This window comes from Acanthochromis polyacanthus, chromosome 13 (genome assembly GCF_021347895.1).
Source record: "Acanthochromis polyacanthus isolate Apoly-LR-REF ecotype Palm Island chromosome 13, KAUST_Apoly_ChrSc, whole genome shotgun sequence".
NCBI lineage: Eukaryota > Metazoa > Chordata > Actinopteri > Pomacentridae > Acanthochromis > Acanthochromis polyacanthus.
This window is the reverse complement of record NC_067125.1, coordinates 33,564,754-33,591,658: the sequence shown is the minus strand read 5'-3', so window position 1 is coordinate 33,591,658 and position 26,905 is coordinate 33,564,754. Positions and strand designations below refer to the sequence as shown.

The following is a 26,905-nucleotide window of genomic DNA, read 5'->3' as shown; positions in this document are numbered from 1 at the left end:
TGTGTGTCCACATTGGTCTGCACACACAAAGCATAAACACCATGACTTCTTCGTAAGCACAGTAGTTTAGATGTCCGTATTCCAGCAACGTTTCTAGCTTCTCTTGCAGGATCCCAGTTATGACTTCAGTACCTAAACCTCGTGTCTATAGGTAAGACTTGGAGCGAATACTGACCTGTAAATTGAAAGGTTTGCCTTCAGGCTAAGCTTCCTCACCATGTTCTTGTACAGCGCTCACATTACAACCGGCACTGCGCCAATCCACCTGCCAATCTCACGCTCCATTTTACAGTTACTAGAGAACCAAAACCACGAGATACTGCTTCACTGGAGGTAGAAACTCACTACTGACTCAGTGAAAGCAATCAACAGTTTTACAGCACAGTGACATGGTCTCAAAAGGTGCTGACACTGCCCTGGTATATGGTGAAGGTCGTGGTCTGATCTGAAAAGCACCAGATGTGTGAGAGGTTAATTTACCAAGACAGTCACAATTGCAGTTCTTTGAGACTGTTTTTAAAACCCAGTCTCCACAAAATTACTTTCACATACAACAGCCATTATCTAAACCAAAGGGTAGAACATATCCAGACCTTTCAATCAGACTCCCGCAGACTGTCTGACTTGCAAAGATATATTTTTGAGCACGTTTCAGTGCTAGACTTTCATCAAGCACATCGTCTGGTACAAAGTGAGAAGCAGTCTTAAATAGGAAGTGGCTTTGACTCTGCTATGTTTCTATACAGCTAATTTGCACTCACAAATAAATTTTGAAAGAAAAATATTTTCTGCAATCTTTTGTTTGTAATGTATCACAAGTCAGCATAATCAGCATATCTTTGCTTTGTATTTTTGTGTTTCACTGTCTCTCCTTTTTATCCAAATAGTCATATATTAGATCGAACAGGACTTGTCACCCTGGAAACCAAGAAAATTAAGGAGGTGCTTCAAAAATGAAGTAAAGGGAGTGCATTTTAACCCAAACCATGGCATTTTTCCAAACTAACAAAGTCATTTTGGTGTCTAACAAATTTCTAACATGCAAAGTGGCTAACAAAAACCTTATCACATAGTTTTGTGTCTAAGCCTTAACAAAGAGAGAGTGAAACCCCAAAGGAAACAAGGACAGAAAACAAAACTTAATTCTAAATCTGATGATGTCCCGTCCTAGCCTAGCCGCGCTAGACAACCCACGGCAACAAATTTAATTCTCTGCCAGGGTGGGTCTAGTTACCCTCCATAAGGCTCGAGGCTGGATTCTCTTAAAACTGGCCGACGAATCACCATGAAGTGTAGAGTCAGAAGGCGGGCGTAACTAAGTGACGACAGAGGCACGACGATTCTGACAGGCATAACCGGCACTCTACTACACACTAGAGTGCCTATATAATGAGAGTGGCGACATGACGGGTCCAAAAAATTTTGGTCACGTGATCTATAGGAGCCATTTTGTTTCCTATTCATGAACGACGGTTATGCCTGTTAACGTTGTTTACAACGCAGAGAGTAATTCTAGGACTTTTTTGGCTTCATAAATACCTGAAAAATGACGGGCTGTTGTGCCTTTGGGTGCACAAATCGATCGGAGAAGGGATTACACATGTTTAGATTTCCCAGGAGTAGTGAAAGAAGGAAACTGTGGGAAAATAAACTCCAGAGAGTGGGATGGAAACCGACTTCATCATGATTTTTGTGCCAGGTTAGTCCCATGTATGTACTTTCATGTTACGATGTATGGGTGAATGACAGATAGAAAAGTTTGATGTGATTTTAGGCAGTTGTGGTTATTTTGACTTTGACCATTTTCATGCATGGAGATGCATGAAATACGGGCCGATGAAGTTTAACGGGGTAACCCGTTAAACTTCAGCGGCCCATCTGAGCTTCGACAACAGCCTCCCTGTTCATTCACATGATTTCCAATTCAACAAACAGCTGACAGTTTTCTGTTTCCTATTTTCCGTCCAACCTGCAGTCACTTATCAGCCTCATATGACCCGAACAGGCTCCGTGTTGTTCACCTGTTTCTGGGCTGTTAGCCGCCGTTAGCATGAGGATGCTGTTAGCCATATGCTTACAGCTGCAGCACCGTACAGGCGGACGGGAAAACGTATTTTACTAAATTGACCGAAGCTGCAAGCTCGATGATAGAAACATTATACACCCATGGAAAGCTTAGATTCTCATGAATCCGCCGGTATAAACCACTTTCAGATGTGATTACCACAGCGGGTAATATAAACACATTTGTCCAACAAACAGCAAATAAACGTAAACAGCACAACTCACCTTTGAAGGCTCAAAACTAGTCACAGATGAAAATATTCCACAAAACGGCCATAATCCAACCTTGGACATCCATACAAAACAAGCCAGTAAATTATTTTGTCCAAAACATGTCTTGAAATCAGTAAACAATCCATAGTTTTCGTGAATGTGCACCTCGCACTGTGCGTCCCATATTGAGTGAATGGAAACAAAATGGCTTCAAATCCCCAGTTGTCGCCACTCTCATTATATAGGCACTCTACTACACACCTCTTTGCACTGCCCCCTAGTGGATGTACATATTGTTTGTACCAAGTAACTTGAAGTTTGAGCTTACTAACTGCATATAATCCGAACACATATAAAACGGTTGTGCTAAATATTTGTACGCAAACAAAATATCTTTCTAGGTGTCACATATAGTAATGTAACTTGGTTGAGACAGGGTTACAAATGGCATGGTGGCACTTTGAGCTAAATGCTAACCGCAACATGCTGGTGTTTAGCAGCTAATGTTCACCATCTTAGCGTGGAATGCTAACATTTAGTAACTGCAACTGAGGCAGATGAATATACCATTTGGTTTGAAGGTATTTAATCGTGAACCAAACTAATGAGCACATAAAAATGTGACCTCTGTGGATCATGAACATGTGTTCCTGCAACTGAGACATTTCATCTAGACTGTTCAGTCAGTTGACAAGATGTGCTGCGGTACTGAAACTGTAGTAAAGTTTGTTGTGGTGCAATTTATTTCACAATTCTAAGACACCTGACAACAGCAGAGCCTTTTTTAATGTGATTAGTAACACCTGAGCCTTTCAAAGTGGCTGCTGTGAAAATTGGGAAAAGAACAGCAAGATTGTTCTGTATTTTTATAATGTGTTCATTTCAAAGTCCCTCCCTATGCAAATGAGTTAATATCATACCTATGAGGATAGAATAAAATCTGGCCTTCCTTTGGTCTGTTATTCACAGTACTCAGAGAAATAAACAACTAAATGGAACTCAGAACACAAGGAGCATCCTAAAATGTACCTTTAATGTTTGGGATTTTGCTTGTAAGGGGTCATATCATCACCTTTCATAAATTTGTATTCAGATGCTCTGCCATCTCTCAAACTAATAACATTGTGCTTCAGGATGTTTTTCACATAAATATGGCAGAATTAAAAGTGTATATTTATTAAATGATTTTGCGCAAGAGCCACAATAGTGGACTATGATTTACTGACAGTGCAGAGCCGTCCCCGATTCAAATGCAAATCTTCTGAATGGAGGCTTTTAAACATTTGTTTAGAGAAGAGAGTGAATGACGTTCAACTCTGCTCCAGTCATGCATTAACTGGAGATAATCCGAAGCTGGAAATCAATAGAATTTATAAAATGTAATGATTTGACTTTCAATATGAGAAAATGTAAATACCTCTAATATCACCCTATTATATCCTTTATTACTGCATATTTAACTCAAACAGAATCCATTTATTAAAAACCCACACGTCTGTTGTTTGGGATTCTACACGCTGCAGAAACAGTAGCAAAACAATTGAGACAGGAGCCACTCCCTCACTTTAAACAGCTCTCAGCAAAACACAGGAGATAAGGTTTGCTAAAAATGAGAGAAAACATGTCTGAAAGGGTATAAATCTTTAATCAAACGGTGGTGATGTGCCTTGCCTCCAGCACTTGCAGTGCCAAGCTGGAGAGCAGATGCTGAGATCTCAGATCTTGCTTCCCCCAAAACAGGATAAATCCCCTTCTCCAGTACAAATGCGTCATGGGAGCGGCTCTCTGTGCACTGAAGCTGCTGTGTTTTGGGTTCCCTCCTCAGAAACTCCCACAGGGACCCTGCACTATTTCAGCATTTTAAAAAGGCTAAGGAACAGGAGGTAGTGAAGCACATGCTTAATCTTTTTGCCTCCAGTTAAATATCTAAAACTGTCCTCATATAAACACGGAAAAGTGAGACTGTTTATTAAGTTTACAGCAGATCGAGCATGAGCTGAATAGGAAAATGACACTGGAAATGTATGCAGGATTCATCAAACATAGTTTTAATCCTATTTCATACAGATTTTTTAAAAAATTGTAATGAATAATAAACAAGTTTCTTGTGCTCATTGATTACTTCCTGGAGTGCTAACCACAAGATTGTCTCTCTTAGTCTGTAGTTTACGTCAGGCGTCTTGACAGTATATGGATTTTTATGATAAGTGCTGCTAGCAAACTGTGCATTACAGCTGTTGTAAAAGCAGGAAGTGGTTATTTATGAATGAAAAGGATTAATGGCGTCAACAGATGTAAATTGAGGTGCATTAGGCTGTAGATGGAGCTTCATAGGATATTGCTGCAATAAGTGCATCAGTGAGTACTATTTGTATTGCCATATTCATGTAAAGTGTTTTAATATACTGACAATGCATTCGTCATTTGGAAGTATTTTAGCAAAGCCGGGGCCCTCAGTCACGTTTTATAGGGTTTATATAGCTCAGATACACAAAAGATGATAAAATATACACAGTCAAAAGCAGACATGACATAAGCTTTTATTAACGTAAGTAACAAGATGAAAATCTTTCTGCCTCACCCTCATATATGTGCAAATACGCAGTACAAGAATGTCATATTTCCCCTCTGAGCAGTGAACAATGACTTCAAAGAGGTTACGTTCTACTCACCGAGAGTGTTTACTTTGGGAAGATCATATGCATATGCACCCAAAGGAGCAGACATGTACGTATGAGCAAGATGAAAAGGCAAAACAAGCAGCAAACAAAGACAATTGGATTCCCCTAATTATGCATAAATGCATGTGCATGTGTGCATATCAAGGGATGCAGGAATCATATACATGCATCTGTCAGCAAGGAGCTATTTACAATAGCAGGAGAGCAACCGAGAGAGACTCTGTCAGTGTCAGGATGCATAATTAGTTTGTTGTTAAACTACAGAGAAAGTACGCAAAACTAAACAGGAAGAGAGAATCAGGCTCTGACAAAAGGAGACAGATGCTGCAGGAGGAGCCAAAAAAAAAAAGGAAAGTCATTGAATGTTTTCACCTTAAAGTGAGAAATCATTCTTTCACACTCTATCAGAGAGAAAAATGAGAGAATGTTTTAAGAAATGCTGATGAAGACAGAAGAGACAAATGAAGAGCATAAAACGCAATTCATCATTCTGCTTGACTAAACGGAGAATCAAATATTTTAATGTGGGAGGGAGCTATCTAGTGTGGCATTGCTGGACAAGCAAATAGTTCCACTTTGTCAATCCACGGGCCACAATGAAAACATATCATTAGCTATTATGTTTGCTGCCTGACTTCATTATTGTCAAGGATAGACACAGTACATTAATAGCTTTATGGTGACTGCCCTTCCTAATATAGTATAAAAATCTTTCCCAACATTTTATATGATCAGTGAATCAGTTAAAAGCTTTGAGGAAATGCCAACCGGATACAAACCTCTTTAAATTATTTATAGCGATAATAATGTGATATTTCATTGGTCCCACTAGAACATTTGCGTTTCACTCTCTGCACATGGAGGTCAAAGTGCAAAAAGGAGTACCAGAGAGGTGCTTTTAGAGTTGGAGAGGCCAGTATTGTGCTTTTCCTGCTGGGTGGAATTCAAAAATGAAGCTTTGGGGTTGTCAGGTTGATCGCTTTAAAAGTCTATACATGTCTAAAACCGAGAAAATTGGATCTTTATACTTGGAATAACTGATTTAGTTGTGTATTCAGAAGCTGCACAACAAGCACAACATTCCAGACTGTCACCTCATGAAGCCGATATTGGCAGCACTTTAATAACTGGAGATAATAGTTATATAGCATTAGCAGTCATTTGGAGCTTTGTTTCTGGTCACCTGATGAAAGAAAACCCCGTTTTTATGCTCTTTTAGCTTAGTTTTTAGTTTTTTATATGGTTGGAAAATGACAGATAGATAGATAGATAGATAGATAGATAGATAGTATCTTGTATTTACAATACTGTGAAAATTGGTGGTATCTAGAATAAAATAGAGTATTATAAAAAAAGAATAAAACAGCATATTATAAAGTACAAAAGGTACGATGTGAAAATAGAACTAATAATAAAGATTATACAGGTTACAGTTTGACATCAGATGCTAATTTCTTTTTATTAAAACACCTGTTCATTGCCACTGTTTATTCAGAATATATGTGTTTTATTTTTGGCTGCGTAAAGCAGAAAACAATTCCCATAAGCCCGAGGCATTCACAGGCTAAACATCACCAGCTCAACTGAAGAGGTGAGTCTGTGGGTAAGATTAGGGTTGTTCAGGACTTCAGAAATGTCGAGTCATTTGTAATAATAGCCGGATAGAGAAGACTGAATGCACCAGATGTTTTTAGACAGCAGAGATTGCAGATAAAACGCTGAAAAAATGACTTTCGAAAAGAGCTTTGGCGAGTTACATGGAAATGGATGAAGTTTTGTCTCCTGCTGCCAGGCTTGCAGTTCTTTTTTCACAGGAACTGTAGTATATTCTTTGTTCAAATGCTGATCGTTATTTAACTTCACAACAACTGATGGAGTCTAGACAGTGCCCTTCGAGCAAATAATGGAAGCGTATGTGTGAATGTGAGATCAAAACATGACAATGAGACAAAAGGAGAGACTTGAGCTATTATCTTATGGTATTTGGATCAATGAAAGAACAGGTTGAAGGACAAGATGTATGGCGATAATGGAAGAGATTCATAACCTACATGCAACAAATGGCATGCATCGGCACACTGTTGGATAAAAAGAAGACATATCTGCCTGAATTATTACTGGAAATGTCCAAACCTTGGAAACGGCTGAGCATAAAGCTAAAAGGCAACAATATGGAGCGAAGCAAACAAACAACCGAAAGATGCTACTGTTGAGTTCCAGTTCAGTTGCAACACTCTGGATCTTTGTTGTTATGCTATTCTACCACCTAAACTGCATTGTACTATCGCTGTTGTCCATATGAAAACCCTTCAACAAGCAGAAAACAGCATTAACACATGAGAGATGACAACACCGTGTAAAACAATAACAGCCTCACAGAAGACATGACATAGGGGAAAACAGAGTAAATTAATTCTGGCTTCGGCTCCCTATTAGCATTCGTCATCACTCTTAACTCCTGAGAATGCAGCCGGATTTAACTAAGAAGTAGGAGTCTGACTTCACTAAGGGGATTTATCAGAACCTTTAGTGCAGTTGGTTTGTCACCGCTTTACGTCCCAGAAGTACTCCAGCTCATCCTGCTTAATCACTGACCTATGCAAACACAGAGTCAAGTCCCTTCCACTTTAGAATTTATGTAATTGCTATATAGTCTGTATAACCCACCAGCTGAGAGACTGTGACTGTGTGTGTGTGCATATCGAAGCTAATATCCTACATTTACAGCTCACAAAAGACAAGAAAAATCACAGAGCATCCAGCGTTTGCTTTCTGAGTCTTGAAGTCAGAGATGCAATGCATAATGAAAAAGGGCTGGTTCATCGTAGCGGGGCTGTGGTTGTCTTTCTCTGGACGTCTGGCTCCTTCTATGAATTATGAACCATGATCCCCGCGGGCTCCCCAGTGGCCACAGATGGATTGGGGGCAAAGCTGCCCCTCTCTGCCAGAAGTGTCGAAGGGCATTTGTATTGTATGAGCAGATGCGGTCGCTTGCGTAAAAAGCTGCTTGTCCTCCTGCCCTCTGTGCAACCACGTCTGCTTCAGGTTAAAAGATGAGCTAAATGGGCTTCAAGATTCCTGTATGTGAACAGGTGTGACCGAATTTCTTATTTTCTTTGCTCCTAACAAACATTTTCACAAATTTTTTCAAGGCTTTTTGTGTGGTTACATAATGTGGAGAGAGAAATAACAAAATGTGTTACAAAAAGCTGTCCAGTTGCTTGTGGTGACCAGCATGTTTATTACGAAAGTTCATTCCAGCTCAACACCCAAATGTCTGACCAGTGCAAAGAGTTTCATCCAGACATATTGCCTTTTAGTCCTTGAAAACTTAATTGCTAATCAGCAGACTGAATTGTGGTGACACAATGATCTTTTTGAGCAGCGTACGGCTTGCTTTTAAAATGTATGAATGCGCTAAATGGAATTCTTTGAGCGGCTCAGGGAGGAAAAACATGTGTTTTGATCCTCCTAGACCTTACAGTGGCTTTTTGACACCACTTATCATGTGAGTTTCCCTGACAAGCTCAAACGCTGTGCTGCCATGAAGCTGTTTTAGAGCACTTCTTCTTTCTCTGATGGTACTGGAAGTTTCAGATCCTTTGCAGTTAAAAATACTCTGCAGGGTTCCCCTATAGGTCCATTTCTGTTTTCCTGCAAAATGTTACCCCTGGGCCATGAGAGTCAAACACATAACCTCTCCTTTAACTCTTACACAGATGATACAGCTGTACAACTTTTTGATCCAGGTAACAGAGACATGGTGGAAATTCACCTTTACTGTCTTCACAACCTCAGAATGTAAGCATAATACAAACAAATGTGAGCCCCTTGTGATATGACATGCACAAATCTCGTATAATCTGACGGAGTACAGTCAAAAATAAAAATGTCAGTTGTTTGGCCCACCACTTTAGTCCAAAGAGACACATCGTAGCAAATATAAAAATTATTAAAAATTTATTCAAAAAAATCATGGTCCCTAGAAGATGAACTTTTCATTCTTGTGCAGCCATGAAGTGGACATTTGTACTTTAACAAATATTGCATCGATTCTCTTGGCATTTGATGCTGACATTGACAATGCTCACATTTTTGGATGATGTCTCTCGCGCCAACGAGAGGTCAAAAATGTACTGACTGCTTTAGTTTGTGTCCAGATACCCACAAAATAATGTTCATTTCATTATCCTCACCTGCACATCGTGTTTAGTGCCAGTTAGCTAGCATGCTAACACACTAAACCAGTGTAAGTTGCACAAATTCAGAATTCACATTTTGTTGTTAATTCATTGAGCTGATTTAGCAAAAACGTGTATTGAATTTTTACGGGAGCATTAAAATGTTTCAATATGTTAACAATGCTGAAATATTTGTGCTTTGGCAATAAGTAATGGAATAATTTTATATTAGATTGTACTTTGCATGTCTATATGCTTAAGTTTGTCTCTTTATGGAAATTGCATTTACAGGTATCACAGTCAAAGGTATCACGATGCTGATTGGTTGTTGTTGTCATGAAAGTCAAAATGAGTAGGTGGTGTTCGTAAGAATCTGGACAGTACATTTTCCGTCTGCACTGTGCTGTTTCTCCTCACATCAAACCCTCACGCTACACTATGATGCTAAACTTGGTAAACTTTAGCTCAAAGCACCACTAGCATTTCAATAAACTGTCTGATTTAAACCTCTGACAGTTTTCTTCATGCACGCTCAAACATTTATGGCCTCTTTAGAATTCGCAAACATTTAGGATTTTAACTCTTTTAAACCTGATAAGTGTTGCTTACATTATAAAAAATTTATATCACAGCAATGCGGTTTTCTTTAGCTTGCAGACAACATATCTGCAAGGTTTTAACCTGGTATTAAACATTATGACCAACTAGTGAAACACTGGCATTGCTTCTTTTTCCATTTTTAGATAGATATTGATTATTTTTACAATTCATCTGAGTTTATCCCTAAGCTATGACCCTGACCTTTAAACCACGTATTACATATCATGCATAGCCTGAGAGACACAACAAGGTTAAAGATTATGTCTTCTTTCGTCACGTCTGAGGCTTATTTTTACAGCCCTGTGTTTCTATGGGTTTATTTTATTACTTTGGATAGATCTGAGCTGCATTTTCTATTTCTTCATTTCCTTTATTATCTCCATCCTCTTATCATGCTGTCTGTTCGTATAAATGTTGTTTTTATTTAACTATATGAAAAAACAAACTCTTTAAATGTCACACTTTATACTCAGTACCGCTCAAGTCCAGCTTCTACTTACAGTAGACATTTCCTTTTTATTGGCAATGTGTGCAAATGTATGACAAGGATGATAAATCACAAACTACGGCACTCTTCTTATCTTGCTTTTGACATATTCTCCAGCGCCCGGTTTTCAGCCTCCAGAGAAACAAAGCAGCTCGAGAGGCCTCTCAGACATCACAGTGATGCTGCCATGCCGCAATAAATAAAACGATAGCATACAGGACTCGGTGTTGAGATCCGGAGATAATAAACCAGTCACAAACTATCGCTTCGCCTCTACAAGGCCCCAGCTTTTACAGGGCTTCTTCAGCAAAAGGCCTCCTCAGCTGTACATTATTGATGGGGCTTGAGTTGACTGTCTCTTTGTTCCTCCAGCGATGGACACGAGGCGGGTGTCTCCTCCACAGTGGTAGTAGAGCAGTGGTGAGTGTGTGGGGGAGGGGAGCAGAGGTGGCTGACTCACCCCCCGTCCCATCATGCAGCGGGCGATTATCCATCACATTAAGAGGTGCCGCATCAATCATTAACAAGCAGCCCCCTGTTGAAAGGATGATGGACAGCTTGACAAATAAGTTAAGATGGAGTGGGACAAGGTGATGCTGGCCTTTTTTCACTTTTCAGGCAATTTATTCATGACACAACAATAGCATATCCAGGCAGGCAATGAGATGATCCTGAATGGAAATTGCTGTAATTCTAAAAGGAAGAAAATAATGGATAATGGGTTCACGCACGTAGAGGTTTAAAACCCAACTAAACTGAACTCAGTGAATTTGCTGATGCTTTTAGAGAGTCTGAAGTGGTCGTGCACAAACGTCACTTAATACTTTCTCTCTTGGGTGGCCGGCTCCGCTCAGAGAAAATGCCAGTGTTTTTCACGCTCACCAGGTGTAAAGGATGCATAGTCAGATAATCTAGAAGTCCTGAAAAACCTTTGAGAGGATTTTAACTGCAGGTCTGGTATCCGCTCATCCACTATGGGATTATTCAGCCTTTAGGAGGGATTTGACATTTTAGCTTTCTTTAGCCTGACTGAAGTTTGCACGACAACCAAAACCCTCAAATCTGTTTGTCCACAGTCAGCATACCAAAGACCTGCTGCTACTTGTAATTTTCCCAATGAGTTGTGCAATCAGGTGCTGAAAACACAGACAACAGCATTGAAGTTCACCAGATCAAATGGCAACGAGTAAAGAACTTCTCTGCAGTTTTACTCAACATTTGGGTTTTATGGCCTGAGACTAGTCTCTGTCCTCATCAGGACTGTTTTTAACTTCAGGATACATCGATTATTTTCAGAAAACAAGCAATAAAAGCAGACATTACGCTACCTGTTTAGTATGGGACAGCAGACAAAAAAACTGGCAAACATGGAGAAGCTTTTAGCAGCTTAATACCTGGATATTTCCTTTAGGATTTGGCAGGGACTAAATGGGCTTAACAGATAGTTAATATTCATCAGGTGGCCACAAACATGATTTCAGATGACTACAAATGTTGTTCCGTATCTGTTGATGTGTGTTAAAGCAACTGTTTGCTAACACTCTCAGACGTGTGAGGGCATAATATGTCAAAGTTGTGTTTTACAGCTTATTGAGTTGTTGCTCCAGTGTCCAAAAACAATGAATCCAGAATTAAATATTAAAGGTAACGGCTATTTCTTTTTTATTAAATCCAATGAAAAGAGCCAATGCTTTTTGAATTCAAACCCATCGGTTCCCACTAAACATAAAATCTTTCAAAATGGACCCCTTTTTATATACTTTAATTTGTTTTAAGTCAAATAGTTTCCCAAAAGGCCGGGCACGGTAGTTTTTCAACAAAATTTTATCACACCAGAGTGATTAGTATACTTGTTAGGGACTACTTTAGTTGTGGATTAATACACATTTGGGGTAATAGTGGCTCTTTACAGCAGCAGGAAGTTATTGGTGGATTTACTTCAAATAAACTTTATTACTCTTATCCATCATAATGAAAGAACATGTCATGGCTGTGGATATACAAGAAATAGTTGTTAGTATCAGGGTTTGTTGGATTAGATTAACTGGCCCTAAAGAGATTTGTTTTTGCCAGCATTAAGAGAAAGACACAAATGGAAAATTGAGAATTGAGAAGAAGAAATAGATTTTATTAACCACTTATTTCACTTGTGGTTGCATTTTCTCAAGCATATTGACACTTCTTGTTTATTAAATGGTCAGAAATTCAGGAAAATTTATAGTTTTTTGTTTAAAAATAGAACACAGACTCAGTCTGTTTACTGTATAAGTTAAGATAAACCCCAATAGGAATCAGTGCATTTTGGATTGGACATTGGAAACAAAAAATCAACAAATGTATCCTTGAAGTCTTTTAAAGTAGCTATATTTATATTTTTAATAGTAAATATTTCTATTCAGAAGATGAACATGAGGCAGTTTGGTTTCACATGAAAACAGTTGCAAAAAAGCCTATCAGTGTATCAGGGATATTAAAACATTAAATTCAGCTCAGAAAATTTCCAAATATGTTGCTCAGACTAACAATCATCAGCACTTTGTGTCATGACCTTTTTATTTTTTCCTTTTGCTGTTGCCAAATTTCTCGGCTCATTTTGGCAATCAGAGTTCCTGATTACACTCATTTAGAGCCAAGGAGCTCGTCAAATCCACGGATTGAAACACATTCTGAAAATGTGTTTTGGTACTAATTTTAATAATAGGGACCCACACTTCTCTTGCTCCCATTCGAATGTATTCTCACAACTAATTTCATTGTTGGCCTTTAACTGAGCTGAACTCAGTGGAATCTGATTGGTTCTAAGTTTACTCTCCATCCCTCAAATTATAACAGGCAACTTTTACTTTATACAGTTATAAGTCTTTCTACGAATCTCCACAGCAACTGATTTACTTTTGAAGATTAATGCTAATCAGAGGCTCAAGTACTCACACATCACATATTACACTTCAAGCCTGGTGACAGCTCTGACTTTTTTCATCTGCTTTTGATTTATCTTTTTGTCCTACGTTTTGCCGCTGATCAATGATTGGAAATAATCTTGGTTTGGAAGACATTCATGGTCAAGTGGGCACCAGCATAGACGGCTGTTGAATTTATCCCACAACACTCCCTGAAGGCTCCACAGTGTGTCCTACATTCACCCTTGTCCACTCTGGCTCTCAGCACTAATTGGGCCAATACTGACTCACACACTCCACATACACCGCTCTGATGCTGCACCTACACTCGGGCATATGCTGCATTCATACTGTATCACATAAACATCAGCTGCTGACTGAGAAAACCTTGTCAAATCCATGCTGAAATCACAAGCAGAATCATGTGTGTTACACTGGTAGTGGTTGGATGTAGCCTGGAGCCGCAAGCAGAGATGAGGAGAGGTCTGCAAAGGTCTGGTAAGCTTACTGCTTTCTACCTCCACATCCCCAGATTTCTTTCTCAAACTTGTAGTCTTCAACCCCAACTGATGCTGACTCAAGTTATTTGAAGCAGTTTATCAGATTTCAGGCAGGTCCCTTGAGCCCTAAAAGGCTTTAAACAACCTTTTTTTTCACGTCTGCAGAAGAACTTCACAAGATCTGTAAATATACTCTGAGTCAATGTCTGGGGACTCACTCTTCAAATGTTCGTTTAATTACACTGAACAATAGACTTTTGCTGATTTAAGACATCCATGTTTACTTGGTTTACCGGCAATTCCATATCGTTGAGCAAAAAATCAGAGCTTTTGAGGAGAGTCTTTCCTATTTGTAATTACAGCTGGGATGGATTATTCAGTTTCTTGCTGAGAGAATAAAAGTTTAACAGCACTCTCATATTATAATAAGCTAAAGCTGTTCCAGGAGACACTTAGCAATAAGTGTAGCATAATGGAAATATAAAGGGGAGAAAATTGGACTGCTCTGGTCTGAAGCATAGACTGTATATTAAGGTAATAAAATCTGTCTACCACTAAAACCTCTATCTACCCATTAGCTGAAGCTGATAGCTAAGTTGAAGCCACAAGCTGTTAGCAAACTATAGTGATAAAAGAAATAGGGGAGAAAACGCTACGGTTCACTGATTATCTTATTTGCTTTTTTGCATAGAGTTAGATTGACCAGGGGCGGTTTTAGACTTTCAGCTCGAGGGGTGCTTAGCACCTGGTTGGGCGCGCAGGGGGGGGGCATCTGACCAATGTTAAGCGATGGCTCACCCAGCTCTTCTGCATTCATAACAGAGCTCAGTCATTCTCTTAGATACTATTCGTTGGTTCAAGAAACAGTCAAAACAGTCCTTCTCAAAATGCTGACCGTTTGAAGTTTGATTTTCAAAATATGTCTGCTAGCAATTGAGTTAACACCACAAAATAAACATGTGAACACATGCAGTAACGTCGCTCGTGTTCTGTGCTTTGCCCCCCAAACCTTACCTGAAGCTTTTGCTGGAGTTTTCTTGGAAAAAAATGCCCTAATATCCATTGTGACGGTCAGCCTACAAACAACACATTGATAAAACAATGATATGGCACCAGTGTGAAATTACAATAGCCTTTTTTCACCTTCATGTTTGGCATGCCATAAGCATTGCTTGCTTCATTTTGTGATTTGTGAGGTTAAACAAGTAAAATTCGCTAGCTAGAAGGCAAGCTAGCTAGCTGGATTGTTTGTTTAGACCATAGACATATATACGTAGACGCCTCATTGACTGCGGCTGCCCACTCGAGCGATGTGCCTGCAGCGCCGCCATCTTGGACCGGGGCCAGCCGAGGCAGCGGTGCATAGAAATCTATGGAGGAGAGAGGTACTGCTGAATCTAAAAGTGGAATTATTCGCCGAATTTTGAACCGATTGCCAAACGGTTTGATTTTTAGAAACGTCACACGTGTAGCTACTATACAAGGTGCTCAGATATTTTTTACAATGCTGGTTTTGCCACTCAACACTTAGATGCTGGACTTCTGTTCAGCATATGGATGCTCTAATGAGCGCTGTAAGGAAACAAGAGCATGTGGGATTACTTTTCACATGTAAGATGTATGTAAGGAACTCACAAATTAGGGAGAACTTTGCCAGATTTTACATTTGGTTTGAAATGGTAAAATAAATAACACTGTTAATAATTATTTCAGAATTTATTAAAAACATAAATAAATAACACCCAATAATTCTAAGGGTGCTTAAAAAAAATTAAGGGGTGCTCAAGCACCCCTGAAAATGGTCTAGCTCCGCCCCTGAGATTGACACTACTGTCATATCTGCCTGTTAACTTAGAGCAGGCATGGGCAAACTACGGCTGCCGGCCACATACGGCCCGTTGGGCTTTTCAATCGGGCCGCGAAATAATTTTGTCAATAGTAGAATTGACGAAATTACAGTCAAGACCACATTCATTTGGCCTTCTCCTGCAGTACCTGACATTTCTGTTGACTCCACTAGATGGCGCACTCTAGACACAAGTGACCTTTGTTGGTTTAATTTCTCTTCTTCTGCTGTGCAGCGGCATTGAGCCCTGCCGTAACAATGAGTGGATCAAAGAAAAGAAAAGTCGACAGTGAGTGTTGAGTGTTTCCGAAGGAGTGGAATACTAAATATTTTTTCGCTGAAGTCCTTTCAAATGCTGTATGTCATATTTGACAGCCAGGAGACAGTTTGTTTTTAGCATAGCACCATAGAGAAAATTGGACTACTGAAAGCATATTTGCCTAGATCACATACAAAGGTAAAATAATTTCTTGGAACCTCAGCAATTTACTGATTTGTGCTCTTAGTTAGAGGAAACCCCTGACAACACTGGGATATCCATCATTTAGCAGAAGCTAATAGCTAAATTTAAGTCACAAGACAAGACTAATAATACTACATATTGTTGAAAGAATGTGGAGAATGTCCATGAAATCAATTAACCTTAGTGATTTATTGACACCACTTTGATATATGTTTGCTAATCTAATTGTGTTTTGTCTAAACGAAAGCATCAGTGTCAGTGTCTGTCTGCTAGCGGAAGCTAACTGTTAAGTTAAAGCCAGGAGACGGCGAGCTTTAGCATAGCATAATTTAAATGGGAATGTTGAGACAACTAGTCTGCCCTGCTCTGTAAATCTCAAATCCTCACTAATTGACTTATTTGCTCTCTTGCCATGAGTAAGATGAAAACGCTGACACCACTGTAATGTTGTGTATTAGCTGAAGCTAACTGCCAAGCTGAAGTCAGCGGACAGTTAGTTATTAGCATAGCATTATGGAAATAGAAAGTGGAGGAAACGTAGATGCTCTATTCAAAGCTGCATCTCAATAATACACTTATTTGATTTGCTGCTGAGAGGTAGATTGACACCACTGATCTAAATGTCTGTTAGCTACTGCTAATTTGATGCTAGGAGTTAGCTTAGCTTAGCTCGGATGACTCAGTAAGTAAGAAAAGGCACTAGACCTAGTCAGAGAGCTGACTAAACTATGTTTTTTTAAGGGTTTGTGCACCAGACTGTATCCTAAAAAATCCAAAGGGGATATGTGATTAGTTTGTAAGTTTTAGAGGTGCTGTTAGGCAGATTTTGGTATAGACAGTTTCAGTTCCAGCTGAGCCGTTAGTTCAGCTAACAGGCATGGCGACCATCTGCTCATCCGCCTATCTCACAGCAAGAAACTAAATAATTGCACTTCCAAAAAAGTTGAATAACTCTGTCAAACACATGCAGAATTGGGTAAAGAAAGGCTGTCCTGTTCTCTCATTGTAGTGCTTCCTCTGATATGACGTGAACATGACATTACATTTTGCCCAGTTTCCCAGCTTCACTGTTTCATTACAAAAGGTTAATGGAACAGCCGGACCTTCCAGCGTGACTTCGCCTGCTCAGCAGTCCAGTTTTACCTTTGTAAAGTTTTCTACATTTACCTGCCCTGAACCCATCCCATCATTCTTTCTTTCTTTCTTTCTTTCTTTCTTTCTTTCTTTCTTTCTTTCTTTCTTTCAAACCACATTAGCACATCACATCAGACCATTAACAAGACTCTGACACTGTTTATTCAAAGTCATCATATTCCAGGAGTCTTCATGATCATATGCCTGCCCTAAATTACAGCTGCTCCATCAATTTTTCATGATTGTGCTGTCTACTAAACCTAATGTATGGCCTACAGACAGACTCATGTGCATATTAATTAGAGTGGAGATGACAGGACAATTATTCTTTCAGCTGAGGACAAAAGCGGCCAAAACGTTAAAGCCAATACAAAAAAGGAGCACAAATTAATTCTCAAACAGATTTCATGTCTATTGCAGATCATTTTAAAAGCAGCGATACAAATGCTGCTCACAAAAATGTATCACAACATGACTGGACTTAAAAAATGATAAGCTGTAATAAAATATGCAGTGTCAGGAGCAACATAGGCAAGAGCAATACAGATTTTTAGCTGCTCGTCACTCCAGTTCCCCCACGGCTATTAACATTTTAGAGGGCAAAGCAGCTGAATCCAAAGGTTAATGTCCACACCATTAGAGAGCGACAGAGCACACGTTTATCCCTGTTGGTTTAATTAAATTACAGGGAGCTCATAAAGGAGGATTTATCCCGAACATACAGTTACCGAGGTCCTAATGGAGAACTACCTTCCAGCTCAGCTGATTTATCCCCATCATGTTTCAAAGTGGGTCGTCTTGTCGTGGTGTTTGTCATGGCCTACTTAACAATATAGGAACTTGTAATTAGATCATTCATCAAGTCACCTGATTGCTTTGCTTGTTTTTTTCATGGTTTACAGGAAAAAACATGTCACTTTTCACTGGGTTACTCAGAAAGTCATTACCTTCTCATGACCAGATAAACAGGGAACAGCCCTTAGGAAAGCTGGTATAACGTAGCTTTGACGAGAGGTAGGCTTATGGTGATTTAAAAACAATAAAAGTAATCCTAACTCAAGCTTTAGAAATTTGTTTTCTTGATTTTATAATGGTTATATCTAGGTGGAAAACTCCCATCAAAATGTATTAGTTGATGGCCCTGTTGTGAACAGGTGAACTGTAGCACAAGCCTCAAAAAAAAAAAAAAAAAAATTAAAGAAAAAAATGGTGATTAGACACCCTCTAGTGGAGGATTATGACAAAAAGCATCACCCCGCAAACCTCCCCACAAACTGCCTTTTATCTTCTGTGCTTCCAAAGCAAAGCACATCAAACCTCAAGCCAAAGGTAAATCCAAAAAGCATGAATTTGAAATACAGATATTCATATTGAACAGCTCCACTTTTGCACAATCTACATTCGTCTCGTTATAAAACAGCACATGAGTGTGTGTGTGTGTGTGTGCGCCAGGTTTTACTCCTCTTCTTGAATCCCTTTCCTTCACCTGCAGATAATCTTTTATATGTATGTCAGGAATTGTTTTGATGTGAACTATAAGATGCACTCTAGCACAGGACTGCAGTTCACAGCATGCAGAGTTTACATTTTGATCGCAGGTGAGCGTCTGCTGTTGGAAGACATCTCTTGTTTCACATCCTGAAAGCTTTAATAGTAATACATGCTTGACATGAAGACAAAAATGTCACAAATATGCACAGCAGCAATCACCGCAGTATATGTTACATAATTACTACAAGTATTAAAACTATGTAAACTCCCCTGGTAAAATGCAGACTTGAATACAAAATTCAAACAAGCAAATTCGGCAAATAAATTATTACAGTTACCCACTTAATCTCTTGGCTTTGCTGCATTTTGTGTGCTACCTTTGGATCCTTTAAAATGAATCCTCACTGTCTGTGTGACCAACAGAATGCATGGTAATGGCACACATTATTTACATATAACATGCAACATGGCAGATCTGGCTTACAAAACCATCACACGCAGAGTAGAAATGGTTACAATCCACCGTCTCTGTCAGTCATGTTAATGATTCATACACAGATGTAGACTTTTATTTAAATGTCGAAAAAAAACAAGACGTCTCTGTACTTAAATAATATTTACACGCTGAGTCAAAATTTAATGATAGAAAATGTGAATATTTTAATTTATTGCAGCATTTTTTGGCTTAGATGCCAGCAGTAACTTTCAGGGACAGTTTGACATTGTGGGAAATATGTTTATTTACGTCAGTGCAGAGATTTAGATGAGACTAATACATGTTGCTAGTTAGCTTAGCTTAGTCTAAAAGCATAGTTTACATAGCAGCGCCTGTAAGATTCTTACTTAATTTTCTCAAAAAATCTGCACTCTTATGTTCCAGATAGGATAAGTGAATATATTTCCCAAAATGTTAAAGTATTCCTTTAAGATATCAACTACATTTCTTTCTTTCTTTCTTTCTTTCTTTCTTTCTTTCTTTCTTTCTTTCTTTCCTTTTTAACATGCATAGCATCACGATAGGTGAATTATTCAGACGTCACCTTCCATAGTCTGTGAAGGATTGGAAAGAAACATTAAGTGCTCCGATCAATAGTTTGATTCAGTACAGCAGAGTCCTACATACATACATACATTATGCACCTCTACCCGAATGTGAATGTCACCCTGTCAAACTCATCATTACCATTTAGCCTGCGCTGACCTCACTTCATGCACATTATGAGCTACTGCTAGCTTAGCCGCTTCAGTTTGCGATAAAAAGTCGTCGCCATCAAAATGGCCACCACCCCTATCACAACGAGGACGGCCACAGCAATCCCCAGGCCAACAGAGGCGGCCCTGCCGTCAGACTGGCCAGCAGACAGCACTGTGCACAAATGAGAGTTACACCATTATGGGAAATGCTTAATTCCAGCAGACAAACAGAAGACGTTATGACTTGCTGCAGATAAGAAAATGCTTTTCATTTCTGGAGGAATCTAATTAGTGAAAACTTTGTGAATAGCTGCTCTCACGGCAGTGGAGTTAATAAATCTCATACTTACCCTCTTCTTTGGAGAGAATGGCTGCAAGAAAGACAAGAAGCATCAATATTTCATTATGGGGGGATAAAACATAATATTTGCCAAAATATTGGAAAAGCAAATTAAATTACAGAGAGAAAGAGGGTTAGAGTAGAAGTCAGTGTTATGGTGAGTGGTTTGTACTGTGTTAAACAACACATTTGGCAAATTATAACACTGATTGAGGGAAGGAGTCTGGCTATTCTCAGATAGTTTGTATGCTGACCATGATATGAATTGTACTGTAAGATTTATTCAGCTTAATTTTTCTATTTCAGAGGTATATATGTTTGCCTATAAGAAATGTAGCACAGTAGTTTGTTTACTGTCGTTCCTTGAGTGAGATCAAAATAGTGATACCACTCTCATGCCTGTACAGTAGCTATGTAAGTAATCTGTTAGCTTAGCTTAACATAAAGACTGGTTGAACATCAAGTCTGGCCTTGTCCAAAGTTAGAAAATCACACCCCAACAACCTCAGACCATATTGTTTGTTCAATATGTGAACAAATTGGTGTAAAATCTATGTTCACCTTTCTAGACTGGGTCTTAGTAAGTGCCCAACATTGAAACTCCTGCAAGTGCCTACAAACCGCTTCTTAATAAATTAGTTATACCGTGTTATTTAGTGACTTCTACAGATGTTGGTAGTTGATTTTTTTTTCTTTTTACAAATTGGACTGGTGGTAACTCTCTGTTTTAAGCTTTTATGCTAAGCTAGGCCCACCAGCCTAAGATTTAGTACAGACGCACATGAGAGAGGTGTCAACTTTTCACCGAGAAAGTGAATAACATTTCTCAAAACTTCAAATTATTTCTTTAATCGTGCAGTTTACCACCTTCTGAGGTGCTACAACGCGAGCAACTGGACAGTTGATGGAAACCTGCTCTTTGATGTTTGCAATGTCTAAAGGAGTTCTATCTAGAAATACAGTGATTGAAATCTATTGGGAGCTATCATTGTGGTGTACAGGTCTATTATCTGACTCCTTTAACAACACATCTGTACACAAAGAAAGTCACAGTGGGTACATACAGTCCTGCGTCTTGGCCTTTATAGCAACTGTGAGCACAGATGGTTTAGTGACGCTATCCTGGACGACAGTGGTCTCCATGCTCCTCTTGTTCCTGTTGCATTGCTGTGGATGAGGCCAGATGGAGAGACACGAGTTGAGGGCCTGGTCTGAATGGGAGATTTCAGCTTGGAATTCACAAAGCGCCTTCCTACCTTGCAGATGCTGCAGGTGCTTTGCTCGCGGAGTAGGGTGATGCAGTGCAGATAGTAGGTGGAGATGGTCTCACTCTGCTGTTCGATGAAGCGGAAGACTGGGAAGTAGAAATGAGCCTTCTGGCTGTCCCCGTTCTCCAGCATGGTGGTGAGCTGATCTATGGAGCACCTTTCAATAAAAGGCAAACCTCACAAGTGCCCCCATTGCACATCACACGGATACATACAGACAGTGTATTAATGATGGAAAGGAAGGGAGACAAAATCAAGACTAGGGTCCCTTTGGATTTAAGAAGCTGCGGTGTGCTTATTACATGGAAGAGAGGAAAACCCGAAGGCATGTGTAAAGGTTTAAATTTAAGTCTGGACTGCTGGACCCAGAGGCAGAACTCATTATCGAGTCTTGATGGACTGGAAGAAATTCACAAGTTACAAGAAGTAGACGGTTCACACTTTTTAACAGGATGTTTTCAGGGTGGTTTTGTGACTTACGAGACAAAAAGATTAAAGAAGGTGGAGTTGGAGGGCTGCGGGGACACCGAGTCGTAGCACCGGTCCAGAAGAACAAAGTACCTGTGGAGGAACAATGAGGTCCCCAGCACTGAGTCAAAGACTCCAGGTCACAGGTGGAATCCTCAAGTTTACAATCTTTCAAGACTCAGCCATGTGATCGCAGACTATGGAAGGTGGAAATCATCTTTTTTCCCCCTCTCTCTCTCATTAAAATAAAAAATTAAGGTATTTCCTCAACTTTACATGGCATGAAGCATTCCAGGCATTCCCAATGTTGCTCTGTATTTATCAAACTGCTGGATTTGAAACTTTGAACTTACTGTACATTAAAGTTAAAGAAAATCCTTCAATTTTACATCTACTTGCAAATTTCTTACAACTTAAATATACATTTATATTCAAATGAGGTGAAGTAATGTGATACATTCATCAAAATCCAATTCACTGATGTAAATACACTTCTTATGTTGACTTGGGTTGACCTATATTTCATAAATTTAATATTATGCACTATTTAAATTCACATTTCTGCATTTGTTGATGAAATTCCAGTTGAGGTGACTCAATGAAATTGGCATGATATTATAGTCTTTCTTCACAACTTTCTTTTAACATGCCTGGACAATTTACAGTTTAGACTGTTAATTCTAAAACCTTGAATTTTAGTAAAAAAGCTAATTCCTCAGTATGATTTGTTGTTTAAACATAAATTTCATTAGAAGTTTTCATAACTTAAAAATATCGATGCAAACTCGAAACATAACTTTTTTAGTGTGATAATTATCTATTACAGTAGTTTCAGTTCATCAGTTGATTCAAACTACTGTGATTATTTTGTGCAAGCAACAAGCATAAAACTAAAATTGATTTTGTGCCTCTCCACTGTCTGCTTGTACAGCTGTATCCACTTGTGAGGTAGTAAGTTGACCTTGCAGTATTTGGCTGTGGTTCAGTTTCATTTCCTTCTTGTTTTCAGTTTAGCCAATATCACATTATTTTATTCTGATTTAAAAGTGTGCTGAAGATTTTAGCAGAGTTATTCATGTCTATGTTTTTTTTTGCATCAATGCAAGAATGATTAATATGACAGGTGTAAGCTGAATCTTTCTCACTGATTGTGTTCTTGTGGTAACCTATAAAGCTGTTGTTTAAAGACACTCTTCAGTCTACTGGTGAGTTAGTTAACAACTGTCAACTGCAATTCAGGTCCTTTACTGCCGTTAAAATGTGCACGCAACATGTGGAAAAATATTTAATCACAAATTTGTAGTTGCAGTTTCAACCTGAAGTATCAAAAGTTCAAGTGGTGACTGAAATATTTAACATTTAACATTATTACATTGCTAATATTGATGCAACGTTGTGCACTGATCAAGTTGGAATGCGAACATTTTTGCATACTTTTGTAGTTTACGTTTTGCAGTCTACATCAAGTTGTATTCTTTTTGTGTATTTCTTTTATTAACTGGCTCAATGTTTACTAATATACTGTGTTTTATAAGCTCATTACATGATTTTATGTAAAATCTTGCTTTGAAAAGTAACTCCAGCTGTGAGCTTAATGCAGGGGAAAGAGTGAAAAATGCATTATTAGTAAGAGTAGTATAAAATCAGCTTACTCAAGTAAAGTACAAGTATTTTAAGACTGTGCCAAAGTGCCGCACTTCACTGAATGTACTTCTAAGTTTGATGAATACAGATCTGGGCCTGAAGCAGACAAAGAAAAGCTACACAGGTGAAATAATGTTAATGGTTCTTACTGCGATGTCAGATTGGATGCAACCACTTGCACATAGACATTCTTCCTCAGTTCGATGCCCCGAGGTGGCATGACAAGAGGGATGGTGTAATTTATATCCTGGAAAAGAAGGAGACGATTATCCAAAAGTGTTGGATTAATCTTCTAGAGCTACAGTTAATATTGGTCCCAGCCAGAAATGTGTGCATAGTGTGTGAGTGAGAGAGAGAAACCTGGTATAAAGTCATGCTGAGGGTGCTGATGAAGCTCCCATTGTTGTCCTTCAAAGCAATGGAGGCGGATGACCTGCGAGGAAGAAAGAAATGAGGTCATGTCTTGCACACGAGTGAAATGTGAGAAGGGTGAATGAGTTTTTTAACCCACACATAAAAATAAAATAAAAAATATAAATACACACTTACATGTCCACCTGGGTGTTGTTGATGAGATACTCCAGTGAATAAGCACAAGAGTAGTAATACTTGAGCTCTGATGGTGGGGTCAAAGGATCGGACCACCCCGCTCACGTTGACTGTCTGGATGTTGGAGAAGTCTGAGAATATTCCCGTCCCTGGTGCGCTTGTGGTCTGAGGAATTATTCAATGTGACCATGATTATTTAAAAAATGGTTAAAAATAAATGCCGGCCAACATCTCCCACACAGCAGGCAGCAGTGATGAAATCACATCAAGGAAGCGGAACAAGTCTCGACTTTCTCATTCTCACCACACAGGAGGCTGGCTGGACTGCGTGCCTGTTATTTTAAATCAAGAGAAGACTGATTCATTTCCTGTGTGTCTGGTGTGAATTCACTTATTTCTGATAGCTCCACATTTTTACATCTTCCTGCCTGGCCCCATACCAGTGTTCAGATACCTTCAATAGTTTCCTAAAACTGCTCTAACTTTACAGGTTAACTTTGTCCATGATCATCCCTCATGACTGGAAATCAGGACACTTTATTGATGCAACACTCACCAAGAAGTTACTTCCACAGACATTTCCTTCTCTGATGGGGAAGCTGAATCTCACTACAGGAGGAGCCACCGAGGTGTCCAGCGTCCCCTGACAGTCCACGTTGTTCCGGATGCGGTTCAAGATCAGTAGGCTCTCATTGTATCCGGCGTAGATTGCTGAGCAGATGTGAATGGCCAAGTCGATTGCAGATGTGCCACACACCACAGAAATATCACTGTATTCTGAGCATGAAAAGATGACACAGATACTGTCATCATTCTCTTTAATGAGCTGTTCTCCTCCAAACTTGTTGAGTAAGCTTATTACTCAAATGGAGGAATTATGTGAATTTATTTTGAAAATGTCCTGCATACATGGAGAAAAATGAAAGAACAGCTTGTAATTTCATTTAAAAAATACATTTAAAAAGACAAAATAGACAGAAATCCATAGCCACAGACATTAATTAAGGCAGGTAGTACTTTTTAAAGTGTGTAGATTAAATATCTGAGGTAAAACACGGCATCAGTGGCCTTCGTAAAGGTCGACATGTGCAATAAAATCAATATGACCCCTTCAGTCCAAAACAAAAAAAAGTGAGATTAAAGGTCACAGTCGTCTTATGAGGTCGTCTGGCATAAGCTTCGCAGTCAGGCTGAGGGCCTCTGGGCCCACAATACACAGAGACGTCAGGATGAGGAGGAGGATTAAAGCCATCTCACCACTCTGTCCTCTGTGAAGAAGCTGAGGCAAACAACACTCGTCAAACACAGCAAATCCTAAATAATCCAGCACACTGCAGAAATATCTGTAGGTCCAGTGAGGAGAATTTAACCAAACAGGTCCAAATATTAGACGTTTAATCCAAAGCTGTCAGTGATGGGAACCTTGCTGGTGTCTCAGCCTGGATCTTACCTCCTCAGTCTCTCCGCTGGTTTAGGATCAGAAGGCGCTGGGCTGTTTTATATATGGTAAACATGTGTTGTGACCACATAGCACTGTTTAAGGATTGGATGAAAACAGGGTCACAGTCACTTTGGTGTGGCTGCCTCAGTTTGCAGGAACAATTCACTTTTTGTGGCTGAGGTACTGTGGTCCTTTCCTGGAGGCAAATGATGAAACCCATCTCAATCTCCTTTAAAGTTACAAGCCTAAGCAATGTCCATAAGGCTTTGTGACTTTGTGTGTGAAATGCAGCCCCCTTTACCTACTGACATGAAACTTAAGAAAGTAAGGATATGATAGTTTCTGTTCACCGGGGACCCCACACACAATAGAGGAAGGACCTCAGAAGACCTGTTGTCTTCTGAGGGGTTTATGTGACCTGGATGCTTCTTAATTTAACAAAAGGTCATTTAGGTGGATGCTTTTGATGCTCATGATTTAAAAAAAAAATGTTATCATCAAACAGGCTGACAGAGTGACCAACAGGTGTCATGTTTAAGGCTTGTGAATGACTTGAAGTATAAGATTTATAGTGGAATATTTTGGTTTGGGCTCCTTTGTCAAAGTTGTGATTTCTATTTTTTAGAGCATCATTTAAAATCGAGTAAAAGTTGAGAGAGAAAACTTGTTAAGTGAGCCACCTGGGAAGAGAAAGCTCTGATCGGGGTCAAACTGGAGGATGGGCGTCTCCATCAATCTTTTGTCAAATGTAAGAAACCACACTTTCAAAGGCAGGACATATTATTATTGTCATGACGTATGCGTTTAAACATGCCAAGAGCCCTTCTGTCATCTAGCTCAAGTACACGCTCATTTGTATTCCTCTGGCCTTTACAAAATACATTTTCTCTGAGCTTGACTCACCTGAACTTGGCTTCAACATTCAAAGCCAACTCTCAGACTCATTTCCATTTTGGGAGGATGGTTTAATCAATTACCGCTGATGGTAAACTGAGAGGGGAGATGATAGCATTCATTCCTCTCATTTCAGTTATCTGCGGACATTTTAGATGCTGAGTAAATCACAAAATGCCTGTTGAAATGAGGGATTAGAGTGATAAAGAGCAGTGAATGCAGCAGAGCCGTGCAGGTCACAAAAACAGCCTCGGAGTCCAACACGTGAGATGCAGCTGCCGCCAGCAGATATTTATATAGGTCATCGGAAAAGAAAATCAATACGGCAAAAAATTGAAAGATTAATTCTGGCAGTCATCAAATGAGCTCTGGCAGTGCCTGGTATTTTGTTCATTTTCCTGGAGATTGGACACCCACGAGGCTATGACATTTGGAAAAGTTTCACAGATATCTGCCGATATTAAAGAAGCAAACTTCGCTGATCACTGTCATGAAGGAAATGAACTCGAGGATATTTGAAGAATCATTTATTGCATTTGGTCACGAA

General features: G+C 39.3%; 1 protein-coding gene across 1 annotated transcript; it reads right to left on the bottom strand.

The window, feature by feature from the left end:
• Positions 1-16,479: 16,479 nt before the first annotated feature.
• On the bottom strand, positions 16,480-26,196 carry si:ch211-229d2.5 (zona pellucida-like domain-containing protein 1). The gene is given in 12 exon segments (XM_051958285.1): positions 16,480-19,926; positions 20,105-20,125; positions 21,159-21,261; positions 21,351-21,519; positions 21,843-21,923; positions 23,624-23,721; positions 23,835-23,907; positions 24,024-24,092; positions 24,094-24,188; positions 24,580-24,800; positions 25,183-25,223; positions 26,177-26,196. Coding segments are annotated over 12 exon segments (1,128 nt in total). The 3' UTR covers positions 16,480-19,789.
• Between the last annotated feature and the right edge of the window lie 709 nt (positions 26,197-26,905).